Below are 25,864 nucleotides of genomic sequence, written 5' to 3' on the forward strand. Positions count from 1 at the left end.
TGTGCATTTTTAAAGAACATTTATTTGTATATACAAAACTTTACACAAAGCTTGCTGTAAACTCCAGCCATATGGAGTCAGTATGTTGTTGCACCTCAACACCGGTGGATTTCAGGTTTGAGTCACCAGGCAGGAAAACCAAACAGAGCACCTTCATTCTGAGATGGAAGTAGGGATAGTTTGGATAAGGCACAGGACACTCACCAGCACAAGCACTACCTTCCACCATAAATCTGTCAACATTTGATTATTCAACAACTATTCTAACATAAAATTGAAAAGTAATAAATACAAACATATCTGCAAGCAAAATAAATTGACATTTGCGGTTTTATATCTGCATTAAGTACTAAGGCAAACTGGTGGTAAAGGTGAAAAAAGTTGTCAAGTATATTCTTAAATACATATGGTACAGCCTCAAACTAAACAACTGTTGTTCTAGTAGCAGTTTATATACATTTCATATATAAATACTGTTTTAGAAACAACTTGTGAAAAATCTAAGACCAGCTGCTTATTAGGGACTAAATATGCAAGACATCATATCCCATGACATACAACTAAACCCTTTATTTTAAACAATGGCTGACTTGCTATCTAGTAAAACTACTCTTAAAAAAACAGCAAAATTATAATATGGAGCCATTCTTTTAACAAAAAGCAAAGATGATCACAATGGAAAGGAAGTGGGTTAAATCAAGACATGATTACAGTTATTCGAAATACTTTTGTACAAATTTCATACGCTACAGTAGAGAAATAGCTGTAAAAATCCATAGAAGCTGAACTTATCCAGCTTACAAATCCCTTTGTCATCTGCCCACACCAATACAGCAGAGATAAAGGCAAGTAATAGTTTAGTAAGAGGCAACCAGAATGTAACCTTCAGATCGATAACATTGCATACAATAAACCACATGCTCACTGTCACACTGTTGCAGCAGTTTTAACTTTGAACCTCCAGTCTCATCATACAGTTTGACAGTTTATAGCGGGCCACGTTCTGTGGGCCAAGCATAGTTGGGCCACTCAGAACTGCCTGGCTCTTATACTGCTAACACAGACTGAAAACAGTCAGATATACTTGTTGCATGAGGCCTTGATAGAACAAAATATATTGATCACGATCTTTCATTATTGGTTTTAGGAGAATTCAAGTGAAATAAGGTTAACATGACCCTTTGATGTGAATTAATTCAAAAACAAACTATTTCTAAAGCACCTTCTATGCAGATGAACAATAGCAGTTTTACAAAAAAAAACTGATTCACTTTCTATCCTTCAGATTTAATTCAGACTTAGCCATGACTATTTTGATTAGTTTTGAAGTTCTGGCTTCAGTGCTTTATAATGTTATCCATATTTTGAGATGTGTTCGGAATCAGTACAAGTGAGTCATATCTTATTTCAATCTTCACTCTGATAGGCTGGCTGTATGCCAAAGGCAGTTTGAGACAATAGATGGTGCTTCTGTGGTGCCGTATGATTGTTTGCTGGTGATGAACGGTGGGTTCTGGTGTGTCCCCTGGCTTCTGCAGATGGACCCACTACCATCCTGCTGCAACATCTACATTATTCTACACGGCTTGTCCCGTGAAGGTGTAATCCCATCCGCTTTTTCCATCTCCATAATAATCCTTTTGAATACTTCTACAGCAGTCTATAACAAAGGAAAAAGCCAATGTAAGTTTTTTTTTGTGATAAAGAAATGTTATCGAAAAGTTCACTTTACAAAAAAATTCAGCAGGAAAAAAAACAAACATTATTACGATTATTAATAATACTTTGAACAAGTATTCTGTTGAACACTTGAGCACCCTCAAATCACTGCATATTTCTCACTATTGATTACCTAGAGGGATATTTTCGTACTCTAACCAGTTGAGAACGACGTGCAGCTAACAGGTACCTGGTTCTCCTTTGCTGAGGACTCCATGAATGTAGCTTTCCAGGAATCAGCCAGTTTCTTCCCCTCTTCATACTTGATCACCCTGAGGAAGCGGAATACACGGAACATTAGAAACATTTTGTTAAACAATAACTCCCCATTTGATTCTTGTGTGCTTTCAGAACTGAAAATTAAATGCCACAATAAAACTGCAGGTGAATATCCTACAGGTAATCAACAAGAAATTCTGTGCACAAAGGATCGCTGGTTACTCAGATCCATATGCAGCTACAAAAGATACACTACGTTATTCAAGATGTTTAGCTGCCACCTGTATGAACCAGAATTTCTAAAGTGCAAAGATCTGATTCCTTGTAACTGTTACTTCACAGCTCACCTTTCCATGTGAAGATCTTTTTTGTTCCCAACAAGAATAATTGGCACCCTGTAAAAAATAATGTTTTAGAAACAAGTCTAAACTGACATGATACAAAAGATATAATGTATGTTGTTCTGAATTCCCACTTAACACTCACTGTATTTTCCCAACCATGTCCAGCAGCTTCTCGTGAAGGACTTGAACGACTTCAAAACTGCAGAAACAGAAATATATATTTTTAGAGAAAGACATATATGCCCATTTGCTTCTTGTGGGGAGAAATAAAATTTCTCCATAATGCAGTTAGTCTTGCAAAGTTGAGCATAAGCCAAAATTAATATTCCATACAGAGTGCTGAAAGACACCCACCTCTTCATAGAGGTAACAGAGTATACCAGCACATAACCATGGATGTCCATTGAATGTGACTGGGGGAAAATGGAGTATTCATCCTATAGGTAGGAGGACACGACTTGAGAAAACTCAAATATAACTGAAAAATATTACAATGTACAAACTGGTATAAAATGTCAAATGCAAAATAAAGTTATCATTTATACTATTATAGTAACCACAGGCTTCCCTTGTATAAAGAACTCTCCTGTTGCAAGAATCAGAACCGATGAGCCATCAACACAAACATAAAAGAAATGCCTTACAAGAACAAAAATTCAACTGATATAATATCATGAACTGCAAAAGGTGACCAGCCACCACCTCCCCACATGGGTCATGGCTTCCTCACTCATCTGTCTTTTTTCATGGGTGTGTGCCTGCTTGCAAGGAACTCAGAAATCTTCTGACCTTTTATTTATTTTTTTTTTTTATAAAGAAACCTGTTTAAATCTTCAAGTGGTAAAACAGAGTTCACTGGAAATTTCTTAGGAGAAAAGCATCTGCTAAATAAATGTAAAATGTAACGTAAATGTAAAACACAGATTTTTTTTTTTATGAAAGGCACTGTGAGGCTCAGCCACTAACCCTGGATTAAAAGGAGTCTAGAGCAGTGGATTTAATTTTGAATGAGATTTTCTCCATGAATAAAAGATAAGACAGGAATTTTGAATGTTTGGTGAAAAAACAGGGGAACTTTTCTGTGACAGGAATGTATTGTTCCCCCACCCTATTTAAATAAACAGTAATGAAAACAATTCACTTTCTGATCACATCTTCTGGAACAAATTACACTTTTTATGCAAAGGAAGCCTGTATTCTTTTTTCTTTATTTTTACTGCTTTTAAATATTATAGCCATTAAGTGTAAATAAACATTTCACTTTACAGTTTATATAAACTATAAAAATGCAATCACAGAAGCTTCAGAAAAGTTACATTCCAGTATTAGACAAACAGTGCGCTTCATGTAGAAATTATTTTTGGCACTAAATTATAATGAATCCGTGGTGGACGACTAGTGAGATACCTAATTAAGGGAATTTAAACATTTGAATGTACCTGTCCCGCCGTATCCACCAGCTGCAGATTGAAGTCCTGTCCATTCACAGACACAATTTTATTAAAAGCTGGGAGGAGAGAAAAATGAACATATGCTGTGAAAATGATTCACATTTATTCATTTAGCCAATGCTTATTCCAGCGGTACTCGTAATATTCATTTTGTATACTTAGCTTCTTAATGTTTACCCATTTATACAAATGGGTAATTTTTACTAGAGCAATTCAGAGTGAGTACACTGCTGAAACATATTATAGCAGGAGTAGGGATTTCAACTTCAGTCTTTTCATTGTAAGGTGAGTTTGAGATATTTGATTTTAATGTAGCGTGATGTTAATATAGTGTTGAAAAATAACTCTTAAAGAGTTTTTATTACAGCGATATATAAAATGTCTATTATTTCACTTTTTGGATTGCACAGATGAGAAGTAAAACAAATCGGCCAAAAGCTGACAAATGTTACATATTCATTGCTTCAAGATAATAAAAATCCTGCAACAGATTGGCATCCTGTCCTTGGTGTTGATGCACTGTGCCCTGTGTTTCCAGAATAGGGTTCAGAACAACCCTGCATAGGATGAGCACCTGATGAAAGCAGAACAAATAAGTCTTACAGAAAATGTTTAATTCATTATAGCGTTAACTGAATTTTTAACAGAACTAACCCTCTGAATAAACTGAGGCCCGTCTCTATTATTAAGCTTTTACCGATTGTAACATGATGGTCGGATTTACAAACTAAACTTTTAACAGACACCTGGTCCAAATTGTGTCCGTAAGTTGATGACTCATTGTATTTTCACTATTTTCTGAGCTTGCAAGTAACACAGTGGTTAGAACCATTTACCTTGCAACCTAGTGGTTCCCGGTTCAAATCCCCGTCCTTGCTGTAGAACCCTCGATCGAGGTACTTTCTATTTATTGACGCACAGTATGTATCTCCTACTGTATACATCATTTACATTTCTTCATTTAGCAGACGCTTTTGTCCAAAGCGACGTACATCTCAGCAAAAGTACAATTTATGCATTACATTAAGAGAAAGAGACACGGATGCAGACATGTGACTCAAGTAAACCGAGTTTGTTCCCTACCACTTGCTGCACCGGGTTCATTGTTCAAGTAGGTGAATAAAACACAGGATAGACAAATCCTGATACCCCCCTACCGCTTTTTAAAAAAAAAATAATATGAAGATACACAAGCAAGCAATACAATGCCGGAGTAGTGGCTGATAAAAGAAAGGCTTTATCTGGGGATGTTCCTGAAGTTACGGTGCATGAACATTTACACCGTACATGAGCTGGAGAGATCTTGGGCGAAATGGGTCTGGAAAAGGTGAAGTTTCAGACGCTTATTCACTGTAGACGTAAAGACTGATGATTAAACAGTTATCAGACACCTTGGACAAAAGCGTAGGCTAAACAATAGAAAAAGTACATTGATCCCTCCTTGCCCAGCCAGGCTTTTCATTTCGAGGAAGAAGACGAGATGCTGGAAAAAAAAAAAGGAAAAAAAAAAAAAAGACTCACTGTTTTCAATGGTGGGATCATAGGAATCAACGAACTGTCCTTCCACAAACTGGATCGTAAGGGAAGATTTGCCTGCGGGGAAGAGGTAAGAGTGGTAAAGGCACATTTCCGCACGTTTTGAAAAGCTGACCGTCGCTGGACGAGCGCACACGTGTCGTGTGACGGGCGGCTGCCGGCGTTGGACGCGCGATGTGTCCTCAGTCAAAGTGACCACGTGTCCGACACCAGAAGATTGACGATGGGAAACAAACTCATAATAAGCCATCGGACATGTGCTCCGGACAGGGCTATGGAAAGCACCCGAAACGGAAACCGCGCTCAAAACACTAGTATTAAGTCTATAACTTCATAACCGTCTAAGATCCATGCGCATCACAAGACAAAGCAAACGCATATTTGAACAGCCACTGCTGAGAATCAATGGATGAAGGAAGTAGCGACTCGCCAGAGCGAACAATGAAAATAGACTGGTGGCCCTCAGACTGTGTATGTATGTATCGTGTATGTGTCCTACTCACCTACTGATCTGTAGCCCAGCACGGCAATTTTCCTGTACTTTGGCTGAGGCATGCCTTAAAAGTAACACAGCAATTCAAATTAATGGAAAAATCAAAACCGCGCTAATTTTGAGAGAGAGAGAGGAAAAAAGTTTTATCGCCACATTCGTCTCGGGTCACGTGACAACAACAAACTTCTTCGGCGTAGCCGTTCGACCGCGTTGTCCCCGCCGGGCCTGGCTCGCGCCGAACCGTGCGGCACTGCTGACCTTGTTCAAAGGATTTCGCTCTTCTTTTTCAACAAATGTCGATATTATCTGGACTTGACGCAACTAAGTGTTTCCCCAGATCGGTTCGAATTTTCCAGCTTCCAGTTCACACGGTCGAGGAAACTGCAATCTATTCCCGGCAGCAGCGCCACTCACTCACACTATCGCAAAACGTGCGAGCAAAGCGTCGCAAACCTGCTGACGTCAAAGGCCAAGATGTCCGCTGTGAAGCCGACATGCAAGGCGCCATGTCACTTTCGTCCAGTGACCAGCCAAGACGTCTTGAACACGTGACCCAATCCGTACGCGGCGCCCCTATTTTGTTTTTATGAGGGTTCGGTAGAGAGCGATTGAAAAACTGAATAAACTTAAAGCCGTTCGTTTCTTTCTGAGAGTCTGAGAGATGCTTTTGTACGAAATAATTCACTGACCGAATTATAAAAGAGTCTGAACACGTCCTCTTTTTTGTAAGATTTAATTTTTTAGGATTACACAGCCAATGCAGTTACAGAAAATGTTTTATTTATAAATGATTGTATTAGTCTGTTTAAATAAATAATGTATACAAATTATAATGCCTCTGGACCCAAAGGTCGCAGGTTCGATCCCCACCTCCAGCTATAGTTATAGTACCCTTGAGTAAGGTACTTACCTTAAATTGTTCCAGTAAAATTAACCAGGTGTATAACTGTGGGTATATAATTGTAAGTACCTTAACATTCTAAGCTGCTTTGGAGAAAAGCATCTGCTAAATGAATAAATGTAAAATAATTCTTTGTCACATTCTTGGGTTAGAAATAACTACTGTAACTGGCATTACTGTGTATTGATCCCAAAGTAAACTGCAGGTAGCGAGTAGCAAACATCCCATGCAGAACAATAGTGAAAGAACTGGAATAACACAGGAATGAATAAATATCACATTTATACACGTGCAAGAATGAAAACGATAAATAAAAGTAGTACGGACAGCTCAGTAGAGCAAGCACAATAAGAAGTTTGTATCACCTCGGCTGTGGGAAGACTCATGGAGCCCAAGGCAGCTAAATATTAATGTTTCAATGTGATATTTATTTATTCCAGTGTTTATTCCAGTGTTTTCCTTCCTTACCCTCTAGGGTATATATTATATGCTCAGTCTCAGTGTCCATAATGTTCAATCAAGTTTTTACCTGTTGAACTATCAACCGACCTGATGTAAATATGTGTAATATAAATATGATATATATGTAATATACAAAGAAAAAATATGAGATGAATATGTATTATACAATCTGATATCAGTCACTGTGATTTTTGCAAAATGGGGTATTTTGGTTTATTATAAGTGTACAATAATTCAAGAATTATGCATTTCCTTTGCAAACTGTGGAAAAGAGGAAAACATGAATAAAAGCAGAAAGATAAATATGTGTAACAAATATGAAATTTGTACGGTCAGTGGAGCAATATAGACCTCTCTTTATTGTGCATTTCAAAGTCAGATAAGGATTAACATTATAGAAGATAAAGAAATAGACCATGGAATCCAGATGTGAATTTTGGATATATTTATTTAGAAAAAGAGTATACTGGATGTGTAGGACAGCAAACCCCACATAAATACATGTTTTACAGTAAATTCACAATTTATATAATTTTATTTACATTAAATACATCACACATTTGTATCAGATTTTCACCACAGTTTAATAAATATGTATTTGGCATTACAGCTGTTCAGGACTTGTAGGGGTTTTCTTTATAACGGTCAGAGAAAAGTACACTTTTTGTTTATTTCTTTTTTCCAGTTTAAACCAATGCTAAAACTGCAGTCTTAATTTCTCTAACTCTTTAGCCATCACTGCAACTATCTTTTGCTAATAGGACTTTTTCATAGTTTACAGAAATATTCCACCGAATGCAAAGTGAACTATTATTATGAACTATTATTACTATTATTATTATTATTATTATTATTATTATGAACACCTGGAGTGCAATTGATTGAATACAGTTTCCTGATCAACTTATAATATTGGAGTTTCAGATTTTTACTGAATACAGTACTAATGGCTACACATTTTTACAAAGCTGGAAATCACATATAAATACACACAGCTTGTGAAATGGAAAATGATTTCTCAAGATTTGTCTTTAATTTCTCAATTTTCCAGAACATGCACAGTGAAATAAAAAAGAATGGTCAGTGTACCCATCAAAGCCTGGCTTGCTGCCTACAGATGAGCATTACAACCATGAGTTGTACATTGTTTCAGACTGCCGGCAAGCCATATAACACTTCCATAATTTTTTCCTGTATCTACGTATATCTACAAATATTCTCTGTAGAGCAGAACATCCTATTCTACTTCATTAGATCTCAACAGTTTACTATATCAGCACTTAGAAATCCTCTAACTCCAATGAATTTGATCTCCATGCCCCAACAACGCAAAAAAAACAAGAACAGGAACAGGAACATCTTTCAACATACTTGAATAAATAGGCTACATTTGCTGTCAATAACACTTAGGTTTCCACAGCATTAACTTAGGAAAAAGGAAATCACATTCACAATATTAAAACATCAGGGTTTACAAAGGGTTAGGCAAGGCCATGGATTCATAGCCACCACAGTGCCTTAGGCCAAGGCAAGGATAAAGTCCGCTTAATGATAGGAAGAGGAAATATCAGAAACGGAACTTTTGTCCTAGTTCCCCTTCATGGACCATTAAATATTAACCAAGACCACCATGTTTTTCTCAGAACACACATGAGACAATAAGTCCAGACCCTATAACTTTTTCTTCTCGTTTTGCTACACTCTTAATTTTTCTTTTGCTAAAAGAATCGTACTTGTTAAAAAAAAAATTAAAAAAAATCGAAGCAACAAAGAAAGCTAGTACAACTGTTGTAATCTAGATGTTATGCATACAGTACATTTTTGTGAAAAATGTCCGTTCAGACTAATCCACTGAGCAAACAAGACGTCACTTCTGCTTTACTGTTTGATGAGTTGCAAAAATACTTGTGACATAATCATCTTTGGACAGCTAGAGCAACATGTCTCGGGTTCAAATGGAACTTGCCATAACAAAAATGTAGTCCGGCAAACTGAAAGCTTGAAAGTAAGCACTGGCGCAAAGGCTAGCAAGAAGTCACTGAACCTTTGAAAGACCACTGGCCAAAATTAGCTTGAAGGGGACTGCTGTCCGAGCCAGAGGCAGTTTATGTAGGCCTGAGGGGAGAGACACCAAGTGAGGGGCCATACACACACAGCTGTGCACACGTATGAACACACACTTCATAAAATGACAAAAGGCAGCGCACAGATAGAGGAGATCTCAAAAAGGACAGTGTGATAGAATAATACATACAACTTACCAAAGAACAAATACTGTAATTGAGCGGTAAAGGTGTGTGAAATATCATTCATGTATCTGTCATTTAATTAAATCAAAAAGGCTATTTTAGAGAGTTTAGCAGCATTTTGATTTCGTTTTACATTTTACTCACCAGCTCATCAATATTGCACCCAATAGCCCCAGCCTCTCTAAGCACAGCATAACAGTCCATGCTGGTGCATTGCCAACAGATCAGTTCTTTTTAATGTGTAAGAGAGATGCTTACCAAAGGCACAGATAAGTTCCCTTTGCACGGCCCAAGTGACCGTCTTGATGAGACAGGCTGAGGTCAGCCCGGCAAACAGCATGTTATACAAGAAGACGATGTAGAAGTTTCCCAGCCAGTTGTACCGCCCAAAGTCCCCCAGCAAGTCAAAACGTGTGATTCCTAAGAGAAAAATAATAAAGATGTAAAATTAAAAAGGATGAACTGTAACAAAATATTTTATTCTCTTTTTAAGTTACAATGTCCATGAAACAGCCACTAAATCCATTACACATGACTAACTGTTACACATCTTCTATGCTGAATTAACCTCGAGAGTCAGGTTAATGTGCACAGCACGTTGTTGAAAAGTTACTAACAATATTCATTTACAGGCTTGCAATGTTCATTGCAAACAACAATTCTGTCCAAAGGTATGGATTCACTCTTTAATGAGATGTACTGTGACTTACCCAGAATTCGGGAAAAGACTGGCAGTGCTGAGCTGAGGACCAGCAGGCAGACACAGTTGCCAATGATCTGTGGATAGTGGCAGTAGTTGGACACATTTGCCAGGTCCATGAATGCAGCACACATGGACTGATCCATATACTTACTCTACCTCAGTTAGGTTGGTGTCCTGGGCACGAGGTAGCAAGCTGGTGAAAAGGGGAGAGCTGTAAAAGCCCACCACTGATGACACCATCAGGTACATGGAATACTTTGCTAAGGAGAAATCACAGCATCATACTACAGAAACATACAGCACACCAGGTATCTGTTTAAACTATGGTACTCCTACTACACACTGCACCATTGGGTGGCTCTTCAAATGCACATGGTCTTGAACACAGTAACACAACCAAAGCACACATCTGCTGTTGGGAAAGGATACAGAATGAGGACAACCTGCACAGTTGCTCCAAAGGAGCCAAACATTGAGAATGATGCAGCTCCAAGGAGGGGATTCTAAAGAAGGAACAGAGACGGAAACAAAATCGGAGACACGTTTTCTTTGGTTAGAACTCAAAAGGACTGATTTGACTGTGTTTGTGTTTGGGTGTGTCGTGTACATCTCTAGAGGTCATTTAAAGGACGCAGTGGGGAACACAGCAATAAAAAGTGCTGTAGGTACAGAAACATCCATGACAGGAAACACAAAGGGATTTACTGAGTACATAGTACACAATGAGTGTAAGACAATACATTACTGTACAAAGTAGCCAGAAAATTCCTTTGATACATATTTGTAGTACAATACATATTAATAGAAATTTTAAAAAAGATTTCCTCAGCGAAATATAAAATCCACATAAATATACATGCAACTCTGTGTAGTGTTACAGCTGGAGCCTATATATCTTTTAAAGACATTTTGTTGCATCATGCTCATTCCACCATATAGCTGATGAGTATGTTTTCTGAATTTTGGTTATATCCCAGGACAGGTTTCCAAGACTTGGTTGAAAGAGTTCTTTCTTTCCCAGCCTTACTGCAAGGGCAAGTCACAATGCTCTCCTGTAGCTATGTAACCTTTAAACCCTTCAAAGAACTTTGCTACTAGTGTATTACCGTGGTGCCTATTCTACCTCGTTAGCACATCAGCATGGCACGTACACTGTATGTTCAGCCTTTGACATATGCGCATGTCCCTCACCTCCATTCCACGGGGCATGGCAGTTTCATCGAAGAGCAGCTCCAATACGTGGAAACTCACTGTCAGCATACACACTACCTGGAGGCAAGGCAAGAGAGGGACTCTGAACCTCTTTGCTTACAGTCATTCAAAACATATTCATTTCATACACATATACACACCCCATTACGATAACCACTTTTTTTTGCTAGTTCCGTGTTATAATCCTGGTAATTATGGCCCCTGTTTGTACTCTCCAAATAGTGTCTATTTGTTTGATAAGTGCAAATTCATTTGCATTCATTTGCATAACTTTTTCTTTGCTCATCTCTTTGGGTGAATAAATGTAAAGACTAAGTATCAAAGGTTGAATAGGTTGAATAAATATAAACACTAAGTATCACACGCATGCTTTGAGAATATTTCTCAAGTGTAAAGTGTTTAATAGTTACAAAATCACTGAAGGCGGGCAGGTAGACAGTCAGATGGGAAGCTGTTATGTTGGGAACGGTGTTCCAGTGGAATTTAGTGATATTGTAGCGTAAATGGATGCCAATTTAGGGGCTCGGAAACACAGAAAAATTACCACTGAAACTAATGTAAATTACATCTTCAGGTTATGAAGAATTCAGAATAGAGTGCAGTGCATCTCACAGTCCCTCACACATAGCTGCTTTGGCAAGTCTGAAATACAGTGTCAGTTTATCACGCTGAGTCGAATGTCTCAGACTACATACATGAAAATCTGGACCGACTAATGCTAAATGGCTTTAATAACCTCAGAGCGGATAAGTGAAAATATCGGGAGATGAAATGTGGGAGGATGACCGCGTGCGTGTGTTTTCTAGTTGGTATGCGCTGTTAAATCTGAACCGTACATAAATAGACCCTTACCTACGTATTCTAACATACAAGGATTTAAAAAGGTATCCTTTCAAATTTCTTACTCTATTTAAAAAAAAATGTCATGTGCTTGTAGTTTTTTCAAATAAAAACATTTTTAAAGAATAGCCATTATGTGAATGTCCAGGCTTACTGTAAGAGCCAGCAACAGAAGCATGACCAGTGGGTAGCCCACATTACGCTGCCATGGCGATGCCTTCCTCCTCATGTCTAAGCCGAAAAAAAAAGCAAAATGACATACAGCCCACATTTTCCAGCACTTATGTTATCACTAGGCTATATTTCTTCAGGCCCTCCCATTCTTTCGACTTACCCAGAGACATTCGTCTGGCTTGTATTGAGAGAAACTGCTTTTTCAGAACATCCAAATTCAGATCCACCCAGCAAGATGTTCCACCTGAGAGTGAAAGCAATTAAAATATTTCTAAGGAGTGTATGGTGTAAATGCAGGGCACAGCTTCCTCTATAATCCCTGGATTACTCACTGGTTAGTTTCCTGGAGAGAGAGGCTTCCTCAAAAATTGCACAATTCATAGTGTCCTCAACATTTTCCAGCAGCTGACAAAAGCAACAAAATAACGTTAGCGCTCACATGACAGTGCTGCACCGACCCAACAAAAAGCAACCAGAGGGACTTACACCTTCTACCACCAAGTAGCACACTCACCCGAGGCTTCACCAACACGTTTCCAGTGACACTAAACATGCGCGACTGTCCAAAGGGTGTGCATACTGTAGGGAACATACAGAGGAGGAGGTCAAAGCAGTTCATTGGAGGCAATGTCCTTCGTGCAGACAATGTTCTTGCACATTGGCTCATTCCACGGCTGGAGTCGAAGCCATTTGGTCCATCAATGAATTGGAATGCGGCAGATCGTGAGTCATTGCCAATAAACCCGAAAGGAACTCGGTCTTGGGGGCTGTCTTAGCTGGATACTGCATGAGCACCTTTTAGGAGCAAAGACTGCGAACATGTTGTATTGCCATTTGACCAGTGGTCAGTGAAGAAGGCGATCAACTTGCCAGAAATGAGAATCAAGAGTGCATACCCAACCTTTACGTTATTTGGTCATAGGGTTGTTGTGTAAAAGAAAACTGGATACAGAAAGGTACAGAACGATAGAGAATTTGCATGGGGCAGATAAAGAGGAACAAAAATGCAGGAGAAAATATACTTACATAGCAGCAGAAGCATTCCAAACAGAGAAATGCAGGAGTACAGGTACGGCACATAATACTCCCACAAGTCTATGGGACAGAGTGAATATTTTTACTCCGAAAAAAGTTTACATTTACATTTTAAAGTCTACATTTAAAAAGGGTCTTAAAACTCGCCTCTTCCGGACTCACTTCTCCCACGATCTCTCAAGTTCGTGTAATGTGTAAATGTTTATGCTCTATAACTTCGAGAACATAACTGTTGAACAACAGATAAACCTTCACGCACCTACTCGTGTAATGTAAATGTCTTAAAAATAATTATGAGGAATGTGATCAGGAATTGTTGATATTTGGATAAAGTTTTATGCAGCTACTCGTGTGATGTGCATTGGTTCATATGGTGGAATGTAACAAAATAACTGCACTTTAGAATCAAGTGTCTGCCTCTAATTCTCTCTTTATGCTAATGTGATGCACCCATTGTACTTTCTATGAGATGCACGTTGCTTCAGAGCATCTGCTAAATGAATTAATGCAAAATGTAATAAATAATAAATAAATAGCACTATTGAGTTAATGTCAAACAAGCAGAGCATGAGGAACAAAAACAACAAATCCTACATTTAAAAAGAGACATTGGGGACAGAGTCAAACTGTCCAAGCAGGTAAAAACAATGTCAGGTCTACAGGGAAAGGTAGACAAGGAGAGACAGTGTGTATGAGGTTTAAAAGGAGGCAGCTCACCGTTGAGGCTTTCTTGTGCAGTGCTGTGGTGGACCAGAGCAGAAGCGACCCACACCATACCCAGCACCAACAGGCTGAGTAGCAGGAGCACCACAGCAGTTTCATAGACACGAGCCATTACACCCTGCACGTGACACAATTCATACCAGGGTATATCCACTTGTACTGGAACCGCAGTGCATTAACGTACTTGTAACCCTACACATATCAGAAGGATTTGCCAACAAACAAAACTGCTGATATTCAACCATCCATAAACATTCACTACTCCTAATAATTACAGTAACTATACAACTGAAAGGTGCAGTATAACAAACCAGGTGCAATGAATGGTCTCAGTGTAAAACTGAGAAGATAATGTTGGAGGTCAAGACCAAAAAGTACCTTTTTGGAGCCAACAAAACCTTCAGACTCAGTGAATAAGTAGGCAAAAGGGAGCAGGAACACCAAGGAGAGGTTGGAGAAGAGGAAAACGAGGTTCCACAGACCTGTAGAAAACATAAACATATATGAACTCTTGCACTTGAGTGGCATTGATAAAAAAGCATGAATTTATTTAAATAAAGATGTCTAGAGACCAAATTTAATTATATCAGCATAACCGAAAGGTTGAGAAGATGGGTAAGTGTACAGGAATTACTGTATATGCAGGTATACTACACCATCCAGTACTACAGCGAAAAGTTTTCACGGGCTGTCGCCACATGTAAATTGTGCAAGTTCAACTTTGATCCACTAGGTAGAGCATTGACCACTAGATTACCCTGTTTCCTGTCTATGTACTAAGACTTACAGAAAATAAAAAAACAAACATCATTGGCAGAATGAAAATTATGAGACTGCAGTAACAAATGTCCCACCACTCAGAATAGAAGACCTGATTGCTCATTTGATAACTTTCCCGATTTCCTGATTTCTCATTGAAGCATGATAGAAAGTTCTAGCTAGTATGTTAAGGGAAAGCAGCAGATTCCTTTAGATTCAGATATAAATAATCAAAATTAACCACTGAGAGAGATATATAAAAAGACAGGGGCTCATGTTGTGTCTGGACCTTACCGTGGACCAAGGATCCATTGAGCCATTGCATGTAGTAGCTATCAGGGAAGGAGAGCAGGACCTCGTTGGACAGGATGGAAAGGGGTAGCAGGAGAATGGCGCCAATGGACACGGAGAGAGAGAAGGTGCACAGCCAAAGCCTGGGAAAACACACACACAATCATAACACACCACTGTGACCTGGGGAAAAATCAAGGCAAAGGCCAATTTATATTGCATCCAAATTCACATTTCACACAGAGAGTAGAATCCTTTATTCCAAACCTGAAATGTCACTTTTTCTTCCAGTGAATAAATCACCTCATTGACATAACCACACCCTTCTATTGCAAAGCAGTGTGTTCTGCGCTTCTCGTGTGGCCGAAACTTCCAGTTTGTCAGTTTGAAGAATTTCACGCAGTTCAATTGCAGTGACACCCACCCTTCACAGCAGGTCTGCGGCAGAAGCACAGATACCGGTACCACCTCCCCGCCCTTTTACAGGTGTTCTACTTACCCACGCCAATGTCATTCAATAATTAGGGCAGGTGGAATGAGGCCAAAAAACCAGTCCATTCAAGGCTGGGTGAATGTCTTAGTTTTATTACCTTCCAATACCATAAGTGTAGTCGTGGTAGCAGGCAATTTCAAAATAATTAGCAAAATGAACAGAATTTTGAGAATGCTTTATTTAACTTGAGAAATCTGAAGTTTTTTTTTTGTTAATTTTATATGCTGATTATCTAGGAAGCCTCCAGAAAGTGCGAAGACTATATATCACTTCCTGTAACATTATTTGAATTAAGGACTATTTGAATAGTCTTGGGTGGGTCTGGGGTTCGAGTCATGCTTGGGGTGCCTTGCAATGGACTGGCGTCCCGTCCTGGGTGTGTCTCCTCCCCCTCCAGCCTTGCCCCCTGTGTTGCTGAGTTAGGCTCCAGCTCACCGCGACCCCACTCGGGACAAGCGGTTGTAGACATTGTGTGTGTGTGTGTGTGTGTGTGTGTGTGTGTGTGTGTGTGTGTGTGTGTGTGTGTGTGTGTGTGTGTGTGTAACACAGAGGAGGCTGTAGGAACCCTGGAGGGATTGCGCTGGAATGCCATCATGGTAACACCACAACAAACAGACCAGAAAGGAGAGAAGCATTCGTTCAGCTGAAAGTATGAAAAGTACACCTGCTACAGTTATTAAAGAAAGACCTGTCACTCGAAGGATGGCAATTACACAACACAGTGACATTTTTAGAATGAAAAGGTCTGGGTTTACGTAACTCTTGTCTTAACTTACGCAATTCTGTTCACAATGGCGTCTTCATTGTCATCTGAAAAACCAAACAAAAACAATAAATGCATGTAACACACCCGATTTTCATACGAATGGAGGCTAAATAACTAAAGGCAGCAAATAAATTTTGAAGCAAAATTTAAGGAAATGTTTGTTGACATTTGGCAAAAGGGACAATTACTAATTTGATCAATTTAAGGGATATACAAAGTAAAAGAAATAAAAGACAAAGACAATCTGAAAGCGGTTCAGTTTTCTTTATATGCCCAGCAATTGTTTGGGTGTCCAGTTTAACCCAAACCAAAATTTAATTAATTTTTTAATTAAAATTTTAACAATATTGGTTTCCTTGTTTTTATTGCTTAATGCAGCTTCTGGCACAGATAACAGCAGAAACATTTTTTCCTATCATTTTAATTAAGGTTGGAGAAGATCTTGATCTATTCTTGTGTGCAGAACTCTTCCAGATCCCTGATGTCCTCATTTCTATGCTTCTAGACTGTTCTATCCAATTAGACCACATGTTTTCGATGGGTTGTAACGCTACTGACTGTCATGACTTTTCCAAAATGTTGCTTTTGATTTCTGTCACCTATTCTCTTGTTTATTTTGAGTTGTGTTCAGGGTCATTGTCACAGGGTGAGGTCAACCTGCATCCAAGTCACGCCTTCCTGGCATTGGCAACCAGGTCTTATATTAGCATAAACAAAGAATATGCTGATAACCCCCCGATATCTGGTTCTTCGCATATCTGGTATGAGATTATTAATAGCACTTATAGTACACCAATGCAGACTGTGATTTATATGGTCCGCATCTGGCCTTGGCCCATGACATTCAATGGAGCACTATAAACTGAGGCCACTTTTGTAAATCTCAACCTTCCTTTTGTCTTTCGTCAGCAAATCCATGCATATAATCACAGTAAATCTAGTAAATCACGGTAAAATTATTTTATATACACTAGGCCCATTGTGAATGAAATTTCCGTCGTCTGTTAGATTTGTTATTTTATAGATATTTTTTCATCTCAGAAGTTTCAAATTTCTTATCCTTATTCATGTGTTAGTATTTTTGTTTTGTTCAGTGTTCCAAGTTTACTTGTCTATATGACTGCTTGCGAACATTGTGCAAAGAGATTACGTCAGGCAGAAAACAAAACGTGAAAAAAGGTTCAAGTGGATGGCGGCCAGACGATTTCCACTGCACTTTACACAATCCTTAATACTCTGGCGCTTTAACGCAGGGCATTGCTTAGAAACGGCTCTTTGTGTGCCCCACGCTACGAACTACTAAAGGTTCTCCACTCAGATGCACAAAGCTGGTATACAGAGTGAACGAAAACAAAGGACTGGCAACCATCCTAAGGCGACTGTTATTTCAGTGCACTGGGGACTCGGGCCATGACGTCAGCACCAGAGGAGGACGTTACGAAGCCGAACACCATGTGCGTACAGTCCGGGGTATTATTATCACGCAGCAACATTCCTCACGGCTCTCCACCGCACGCTCATAGATAGAGGGCCAAAGGTGGGTTACATAACAGGCTCTGGTTATAATTTGGACCCAGGTGTCAAAATGTCCTGTCTATTCTAAACCAGCCAGACATATGAAGCGGTTAGTGTACGGTGACAGCTCTCGTATAACTGGCAATGGAAAAAGGCACAAGTAATACACACTTGTACTGTGGTACATTGCATACAGCCACAGGATTGAGTACATGATGCATCTGACTTTCTCACATGGCACACAAAATGGAAAAAAAAAAAAACAAATATTTTCTCCATGAACACTAGTACAAAGAATAACACTTTCTTCAAAGCCTGCATAAATCACTTTGTGTCACTTTGTGTTACTTACTCTATGTAAATTTTAATCTGTCATTCAAAGTTATTCACATTGTATTTTTGAACAATTAGCCTTTATAGTTGAACAGTCTGCAAAAGCTGTCATTTCAAAAACAAAACTAAAGTCCCAAACTGGATATGGCACTGCATGTCCCAAGACCTTCCCTTATTGCCCCATTATCTGTCCCATGTGGAGTCACATGTGCCTCTGCTGAGGGTAAATGGAGGTGTAGCTCAAAGAGAGACCACCTGCTCCTGTACATACCTGTGACAAACTCCGCATTTTTTCTGTAGTGAGTGATGACAAGGTAGGAGAAAATGTAGAGAGAAAAAAAGAACAGGGCGAAGATCTGTGGAACAAAGAAACAGGCTTGTTGAAATTTCATCACGCAACTATCAGCTGTCTCTTGTGATCCATTTGTGCAAAAATCATAAACCAAGATTTATTACCCATTCCAGGGATTCTGCAGTGTTAATCACAGTAATATTAATTGCATCAACCACAGCAAAATGTACATACATCTGGACTTTTCGAGGAGACCTCATGATGTTGTATCAAACAATGTCTCAGAGTTCTGCATACATACAGTGTTGCTGAATTGGGATTTGAAAATTATTCAAATGTTTAAGCCTTGTTTTAATCATTCTTGCAAATTTTATGTAGGAAAGTATACCACTAAAGCACAGATATGGATACTTCTGTAGATTTTGGAGCGAGAGCTGAGAACAATAAGCTGGAATATTTATTTTGACATCGCTAGCATTCACATGGGGCCACGGTGGCGCAGCGGGTTTGGCCGGGTCCAGCGCTCTGGCGGGTCTGGGGTTCACATTCTGCTTGGGGTGCCTTGCAACATACCGGTGTCCCGTCCCAGGTGTGTCCCCTGCACCGCGTGTTGCCGGGTTAGGCTCTGGTTCGCTGAGACCCCTCTTGGAACAAGCGGTTTCAGACTGTGTGTGTGTGTGTGTGTGTGTGTGTGTGTGTGTGTGTGTGTGTGTGTGTGTGTGTGTGTGTGTGTGGTATTCACGCAGTTCACTAAAACACTCTCTTGCTCCACTCCAGATCCTCCAAGGGCTGTGATTTTAGAGCTTGAAATTACTTTTTAGACAAGAAGACCTGCCTCCTGAAAATTGATTAGATCATATAAGAGATGCTTGAATTATGACATTTATGCAAATTGTGATCATTCCAATATATGCCAACATTACTTTATGGTTACTGTCAAAATAGGTGTGGTCAATGAATTGAGCCCTATTCAAATTTTAAAAATACAAAGACACAAAGATAAACCCAGAAATCCAATGTATTCCATTTGTAACATTTTTTTAAAATGAAGCAAACTTTTGCAATTAGAGTTGGACTGCTCCTTCCAAGCATACTGGCAAATTACACTGGCACTTTAAGCATTCTCAGTCTTTCTCTGGCTGTCTACTGTTAATTATTGTTATTATTGTCACCATTATTTATTGTTATTGTTATTAGCATTACTCATTGTCATTGTTATTATTTAGTTTGTGCAGTATTATCTATTGTTTTTGTTCATAGTCCATGGAGAAACATTCAAGAAGAATTTCATGATACATGTACACGGTACTTGTACCTATGACAATAAACTTGAAACTTGAATTCACTGAATTCCATTCAATTCAGTGATTACTAAACACAAATTTTGTGTTTTATAAGGACTGTTTCTTTTTTTAAGTGAGCGCCTTTTTCTTTAGGAGTGGCAAAGCACCACATTTAGACAAAGTAAAAAGACTTAAATCAAAACATTTTATTATGACAATTTGTTTTTTAAACTGTAGTCTTCATCCATGGTGACTTTACAATGTTAGGTTTTGGTACTCTTTGTACTCCTTGCAATTACACACACACACACACACACACACACACACACACATTTTCAGAACCGCTCATCCCATACGGGGTCACGGGGGAACCGGAGCCTACCCGGTAACACAGGGCGTAAGGCCGGAGGGGCAGGGGACACACCCAGGACGGGACGCCAGTCCGTCGCAAGGCACCCCAAGCGGGACTCGAACCCCAGACCCACCGGAGAGCAGGACTGCGGTCCAACCCACTGCGTCACCGCACCCCCTCCTTGCAATTATTCACCCATTATTACAGCGGGGGGGCGCAGTGGGTTGGACCGGGTCCTGCTTTCCAGTGGGTCTGGGGTTCAAGTCCCACTTGGGGTGCCTTGCGACGGACTGGCGTCCCGTCCTGGGTGTGTCCCCTCCCCCTCTGGCCTTTCACCCTGTGTTGCCGGGTTGGCTCCGGTTCCCCGCGACCCCGTATGGGACAAGCGGTTCAGAAAATGTGTGTGTGTGTGTGTGTGTGTGTGTGTGTGTGTGTATTACAGCAGGGCACCACAGCTGAAATGGGAATTTGTACTAGACACCTTAAGACTACAAGGTTAGAAGGAGACAGCCCAACTGTCCCATCTATACCCAGTTTTCACTAACACAGCTGAAATTATGACTGGATGCCCAGAAGACAAGGAGGAGGCAGGATTCTCACACCAGACCCAACGACAGGCTTCATACACTTTGGGCATTAAAGTTTATGACTGTGTATAAAGTCAACAACCCGGGCTCTGGTGTCCATGGGTCACAACAGCTGAGTTAATACCCCAGACAAAGTCCCTTTCTGTGCTTAGTGTGGCACATTGCAGGGCAATGACACTTCCTGGCTGCCTGGCACAAATGGCATAGCAGGAGACAAAGTACTGTGTAAGCAAAACACCTGTTTTCACTGTTTGGACAGAAAGAAATGAGGCAGGACGAGGCCGGAACACGAAGGATAAGGATAAAGCTACAAAGGGCTGAGATAACACAACTAGCCCGGTTTGTGGAGGAAGACATGGACATTCATATCTAGGTGAGACAAACCAAATACAGTCCACCACATTTCTTCATATTGCAGCATTTGCAGCCTACTTTCTTTTAACTCTTTTATCTCTTTCTACTTCTTCTTAAAAATGAACCTTTAATTTCCTACTATTGCACCTCAGTCTTCGCCGAGACAGGTCCAAGCCAAGGTCTTACTTCTTCTACCTTACTTGTGCCAGGTCAAATGTACCCAAAATTCGGGTTGATTGCCCCGTGTTATTGGTCACTTATATGAGTGACCCATAAAAAATGGAATTAGAACAAAGGGGGGGGGTTGTTGTTCATTACAGCGCGACAAACATTCAGTTGTACAATTTCTTTATATAAGAAGATAGTCACATAACAAGGACGTAGAAGCCTCTCCAGTCAGTGAATAAGGAGAGTGGAACAGAAGCAGAGAACATTCGCTATACCGCTAATCCATTTATATCTTGTGACGTCATTCCTCGCCTGTCCTTGTGACATCACTGAAAGGCACCTTGCTCACTTTTTAGGTGCTCTGCATAGTAAATAAAATAGAGGGCATAGGAGCTCACTCTGAGGGTACAGACAAGATGCAGAATTTAAAGGTGCAGATGTGCCACAATGATTATACAATGTCACTCTAGACAGTCTAAGAGCACTAAGATTGTAGCATTTGTGGTATAAACTCTCATGCCATCTAAACTAACATGCAAACTTCCACCTCAACTGCAGCATTTGCCACCCTTTAATTACCCTCATGCTGAAGTGTACAATATATGCCGGGGGGACAGAGGAAACAAAGTCATATAATCAATATATTGACTTCTTCATTTTAATTAGTTTTCTGGTCAGATGTTCAACAGCAACCATGAAGTTCCATGTAATTAAATGGATGTGGCACACATTGCGCAACACCTGCATGTAAACAGGAGGCAAAGATTAAGTCGAACGCAACAAGCTTTTTCAAACAAAGCTCATTATGGTGATAAGTAGCATGTTTCAACATTTAAGATAACAAACACCCTCATTACATTCATTTCATCTAAAGTAACATTCAGTGGTTATTACCCAGTATTCAGCTGAGACCTTCGTCTGAGGCAACGTGCACTGGTAGATACGCTTCGCTAAACTGCAATAATCAGTTATGTCCGTGTTTTTAGACCGTGGGAGGAAACCAGAGCACCTGGAGAAGCCCCACAAAAACAAGGGAGGAACATGCAGACTGCACACTGATTGAGCTGATCCCAAACCCACTTCCTCAAGAACAGCCCAGGTACTGCGAGGCACCAGCACTAACCTCAGCAACACCATGACGCCCAAGGAAACAACTGGCTACGCCCTCACACGTCATATTCTCTCTGCCAGACTGTGCATTCCAGCTTCTGTCCAGTCTGTTAATGGTTTACTGGCTGTGAATCAGAGCCAAAGACAATGGTGGCTGCAGTCCCCTTACTGTGTCACCAGCTATATAACACTGATTAATGTCCTTAGCAACCTGGTCCTTCAAACTCAAAGAGGTCGTCCATGAGAACACTGACAGTGTCGCTAAACGAGGAGTAACGGAAGACGCCCCCTCCATACCCTCTGCAGTAACTCCCAGAAGATATCCAGAATACTGAGGGTTTCAGAGGGACCATGGGCACCACTAGGGAAGCCAGCTGTCGCACGAATCTCTGGCCAGTGCTGGGGCCCCCATGTCATCCCACTGTCGTCGAAGGGTTGGAGGGGGAATCTCCATGAAGCCCACCCAGCTCTGCTTCCACATCACTGAGACACACTTAACTGGACCGAACACAGTTCCATCCCAGCCACAGTTCTACAATATCCAGTGATGTGATATCAACAGGTTCTGCTCATATAATTCTGATTTCCTCCATCTGTGTCTCAGCAGTTCCCTGGGCAAAGTATTCAGGATCCCAAACGGGAGGCAAATGTACTTTTTAAAAGACTCGTCGGTGCTTTACTGCCGTCCAGAAGCGGCATAGTAACACATCGGTGGCAAGAAGAGCGCAACGTTCAATGTGACCACAAAGGCAGCAGGAGGACAAACCAGTATTTCTTCTGTACAAACCCCAAGGGCGAACCGTGAAGGGCCTTACGAAAACAACAATATTCTGATGATGGATATTATTGCAAATAATCTCATTTTGAAAATCAATGATGAGATTCAAGCTTTTGGACAAACAAGATCCACGTCCGACCGAACCGGCGTAAGAAGCTCCGCGCGGAACATCTTCTGTTACGGGTCGTTGAGTTAAGAATCTTGAGTTTAACCGCGAGTTGGTTAGTCTGCCTGGCACCAGTTGACACGGATCTGCAGCACTGTAGGCTACTAGGCTACTTACTATAGTCTCTCGAACCCGTTCGTGGAAGATCTGCTCTCTGACAGACACGTCGTCCGGTTCCATCCTCCTCCGGCAGCGAGAACCATGTCGCGGGTCGCGCGCGCGTCCTCGAGCGCAGCATCAAGGTGCGCGTTTCACGCGTCTGTCTACCTGTCCGATCGAGCCGCTCCTGTCCTGCCGCCGCAAATAAGAGACCCGAGAGCTGTCGGCCCGGGCCGCACGCACGTCAATGGCTCCCGAGCGGCCGACTGGCTCCCAGAGCCGCGGTCCGTCCGTTTAAAGCCGCTTCCTTCATCATCATGGGCGGTCTGACTGCGAGCGACTCCGACTGCGGACTGGTGCTGCCGTCGCAGGTCCGTCCGGTGTCACCGCCCACTTCGCAAAAGCGATCAACTTTCTGATTCTCCTCACTCCTGCTGCCTGGAGGACGTCCTTCTCGTCGCACGATCTCGGTTAAAGGCACGACTGTGAATATCATATTGTACGAACTGCACTACAGCGCCGCAGCCTCCTTTGTAGTACAATATTATATCCGTCATTTACACAGAGTGCGAGTTTCTAAATGTCCTTCTTCTTTCCTTCTTCTTTTCTGCGAGTCTCCCTTCTTTCCTCTGAGTATCTCAACTTAAGTGGGATTGCATGCAGTCCAGTCTGTCCGACGCTCTCAGGCAACACTAACGTGCTCCCCAGTATTTGCACATGATTGTAACTCCATCGAGTATCGGTACTGAGTCCCCACAATCAATGGCTCCTGTTACCCAACTAATCGATACAGGTTACTGTCATATTGATATAGAGGATTTTTTTTTGGAGAAATCCTTTGAATGTTTGATTGGGCCAAGGAACAGAACCCTAACCCTCAAACACTTGTCCTGTGTTGAGATTTTGTGTTTGTTTCTGATGGGACCATAAACTTTCTCACTTATTCCCTCCATAATGACATTATTTATTCAGTCCCTCATTATTTATTCCTCCCCCAAAATGAATCCCTGTATGTATGTGTATGCTGTTTTTCTTCTGTCTGCTCTACACTATGAGCCATTGGGAACCGAAGCCAAATTGCTTGTATGTGTGTGCACACACACACATTTTCAGAACTGCTCGTCCCATACGGGGTCGGGAGGAACCGGAGCCTAACCCGGCAACACAGGGCGTAAGGCCGGAGGGGGAGGGGACACACCCAGGACGGGACGCCAGTCCGTCGCAAGGCACCCCAAGGGGGACTCGAACCCCAGACCCACCGGAGAGCAGGATTGTGGTCCAACCCACTGCGCCCCCGCGCCCCCCTATGTGTGTGCATACTTGGCCAAATAAATTGTATTCTGATTCGGATTTTGATTCTGAAACAGAAACTACGTTTAGTGGTACCTGTTATTGGCCAGTCATCCAGATTCAAAAAAGATGCATACTAAGCACAGGATGAACCCTGGATGCCCTGGTCATGTGAGTTTGTTGAAGTTGGCCATAATATCATTCCAGAACTGCTTATACTTTCATGTCAGTGTAACATTTACCATTTACTCAAATGTTGTTTTGCACAACAATCTGTAGGCCACTCAGATATTCAGACGCTTCCAAAATCGTTGTAATTGTTGCAGGCTCCACTTTTCTCTCAATGGTTGAACCAGGCTGGAAACACAGCTGAACTGGAATCTCACAGCTACTCCTTGGACCTAAGTTCTGCAAGTATACAGAATTATCCTACAGAGTTGTGTGATGAATTTAAAGTGACATATTTAATTGCACATTTAAAATACTACCACGAGACAAAACAATATATGTACAGTATATATTCTGATGTTTTATTTAACTGTGTGTTTATATAGCTGAATTGATGTTTTCAACACTTTTCCGCACACCTTGCCCTGTAGAAAACTCTGCTGCCATCTTTTGGTGTGTTGGAATTCTCGATTATTCTTTCAGGTAGATCAACAGGCAATAATCAACGGGCGACACGGTGTTTCGCAACGCCTGGATGGTGCGAGAGGATGTGGGTTCGATCCCCGCTCAGTCTGTGTGGAGTTTGCATGTTCTCCCCGTATCTGCGTGGGTTTCCTCCGGGTGCTCTGGTTTCCTCCCACACTCCAAAGACGTGCTGTTCAAGTTTCCCCATAGTGTGTGAGTGACACAGAGAGGGTGCGTTTCACTGATGTATGGATGAGTAACCCAGTGTAAGTAGTGTATCTAGCAGTGTAAGTCACCACGGTGAATGAGGTGTGTGGGCCGATAACACTACATAGAGTTCACTGGAAGTTGCTTCGGAGAAAAGTGCCTGCTAAATAAATAAATGTAAATAAATATAATTTACGCTGACTCCTCAATTTATCAACACAAACTGGAAGGCTGTACGTAACTCTAGAGCGCCTTTCTCCATAAGTCACAATCACTTAAAACTTCCTTCAGTGCATATCGCTCGAGTCTGTAAAAGTCCGTTATATT

At 40.9% G+C, this 25,864-nt stretch overlaps 2 protein-coding genes across 3 annotated transcripts; both read right to left on the reverse strand.

The window, feature by feature from the left end:
- Positions 1 to 6,210, reverse strand: LOC108918197 (GTP-binding protein Rheb-like). 2 transcript variants are annotated; one of them, XM_018725278.2, is made up of 9 exons: positions 6,021 to 6,210; positions 5,773 to 5,826; positions 5,255 to 5,326; positions 3,722 to 3,789; positions 2,637 to 2,719; positions 2,425 to 2,481; positions 2,286 to 2,333; positions 1,910 to 1,991; positions 1 to 1,660 (listed from the first exon to the last, which is right to left on the reverse strand). In XM_018725278.2, the coding sequence occupies exons 2-9, from the start codon at positions 5,822 to 5,824 to the stop codon at positions 1,568 to 1,570; spliced, it is 555 nt and encodes a 184-aa protein (XP_018580794.1). In that variant the 5' UTR covers positions 5,825 to 5,826; positions 6,021 to 6,210; the 3' UTR covers positions 1 to 1,567. The 2 variants fall into 2 exon arrangements, with proteins under 2 accessions (XP_018580794.1, XP_018580793.1); XM_018725277.2 differs by having other exon boundaries at positions 5,773 to 6,210.
- Positions 6,211 to 8,051: 1,841 nt separating this feature from the next.
- LOC108918193 (limb region 1 homolog-like protein) lies at positions 8,052 to 24,102 on the reverse strand. Its single transcript, XM_018725272.2, has 17 exons — positions 23,426 to 24,102; positions 18,490 to 18,574; positions 16,381 to 16,414; positions 15,115 to 15,254; positions 14,440 to 14,543; positions 14,056 to 14,179; positions 13,330 to 13,398; positions 12,818 to 12,882; positions 12,636 to 12,708; positions 12,464 to 12,547; positions 12,284 to 12,360; positions 11,269 to 11,346; positions 10,508 to 10,580; positions 10,234 to 10,325; positions 10,085 to 10,151; positions 9,633 to 9,794; positions 8,052 to 9,240 (listed from the first exon to the last, which is right to left on the reverse strand). The coding sequence occupies exons 1-17, from the start codon at positions 23,486 to 23,488 to the stop codon at positions 9,161 to 9,163; spliced, it is 1,470 nt and encodes a 489-aa protein (XP_018580788.1). The 5' UTR covers positions 23,489 to 24,102; the 3' UTR covers positions 8,052 to 9,160.
- Positions 24,103 to 25,864: the final 1,762 nt, after the last annotated feature.

The sequence above is a fragment of the Scleropages formosus genome, chromosome 22 (assembly GCF_900964775.1).
Source record: "Scleropages formosus chromosome 22, fSclFor1.1, whole genome shotgun sequence".
Lineage (NCBI taxonomy): Eukaryota > Metazoa > Chordata > Actinopteri > Osteoglossiformes > Osteoglossidae > Scleropages > Scleropages formosus.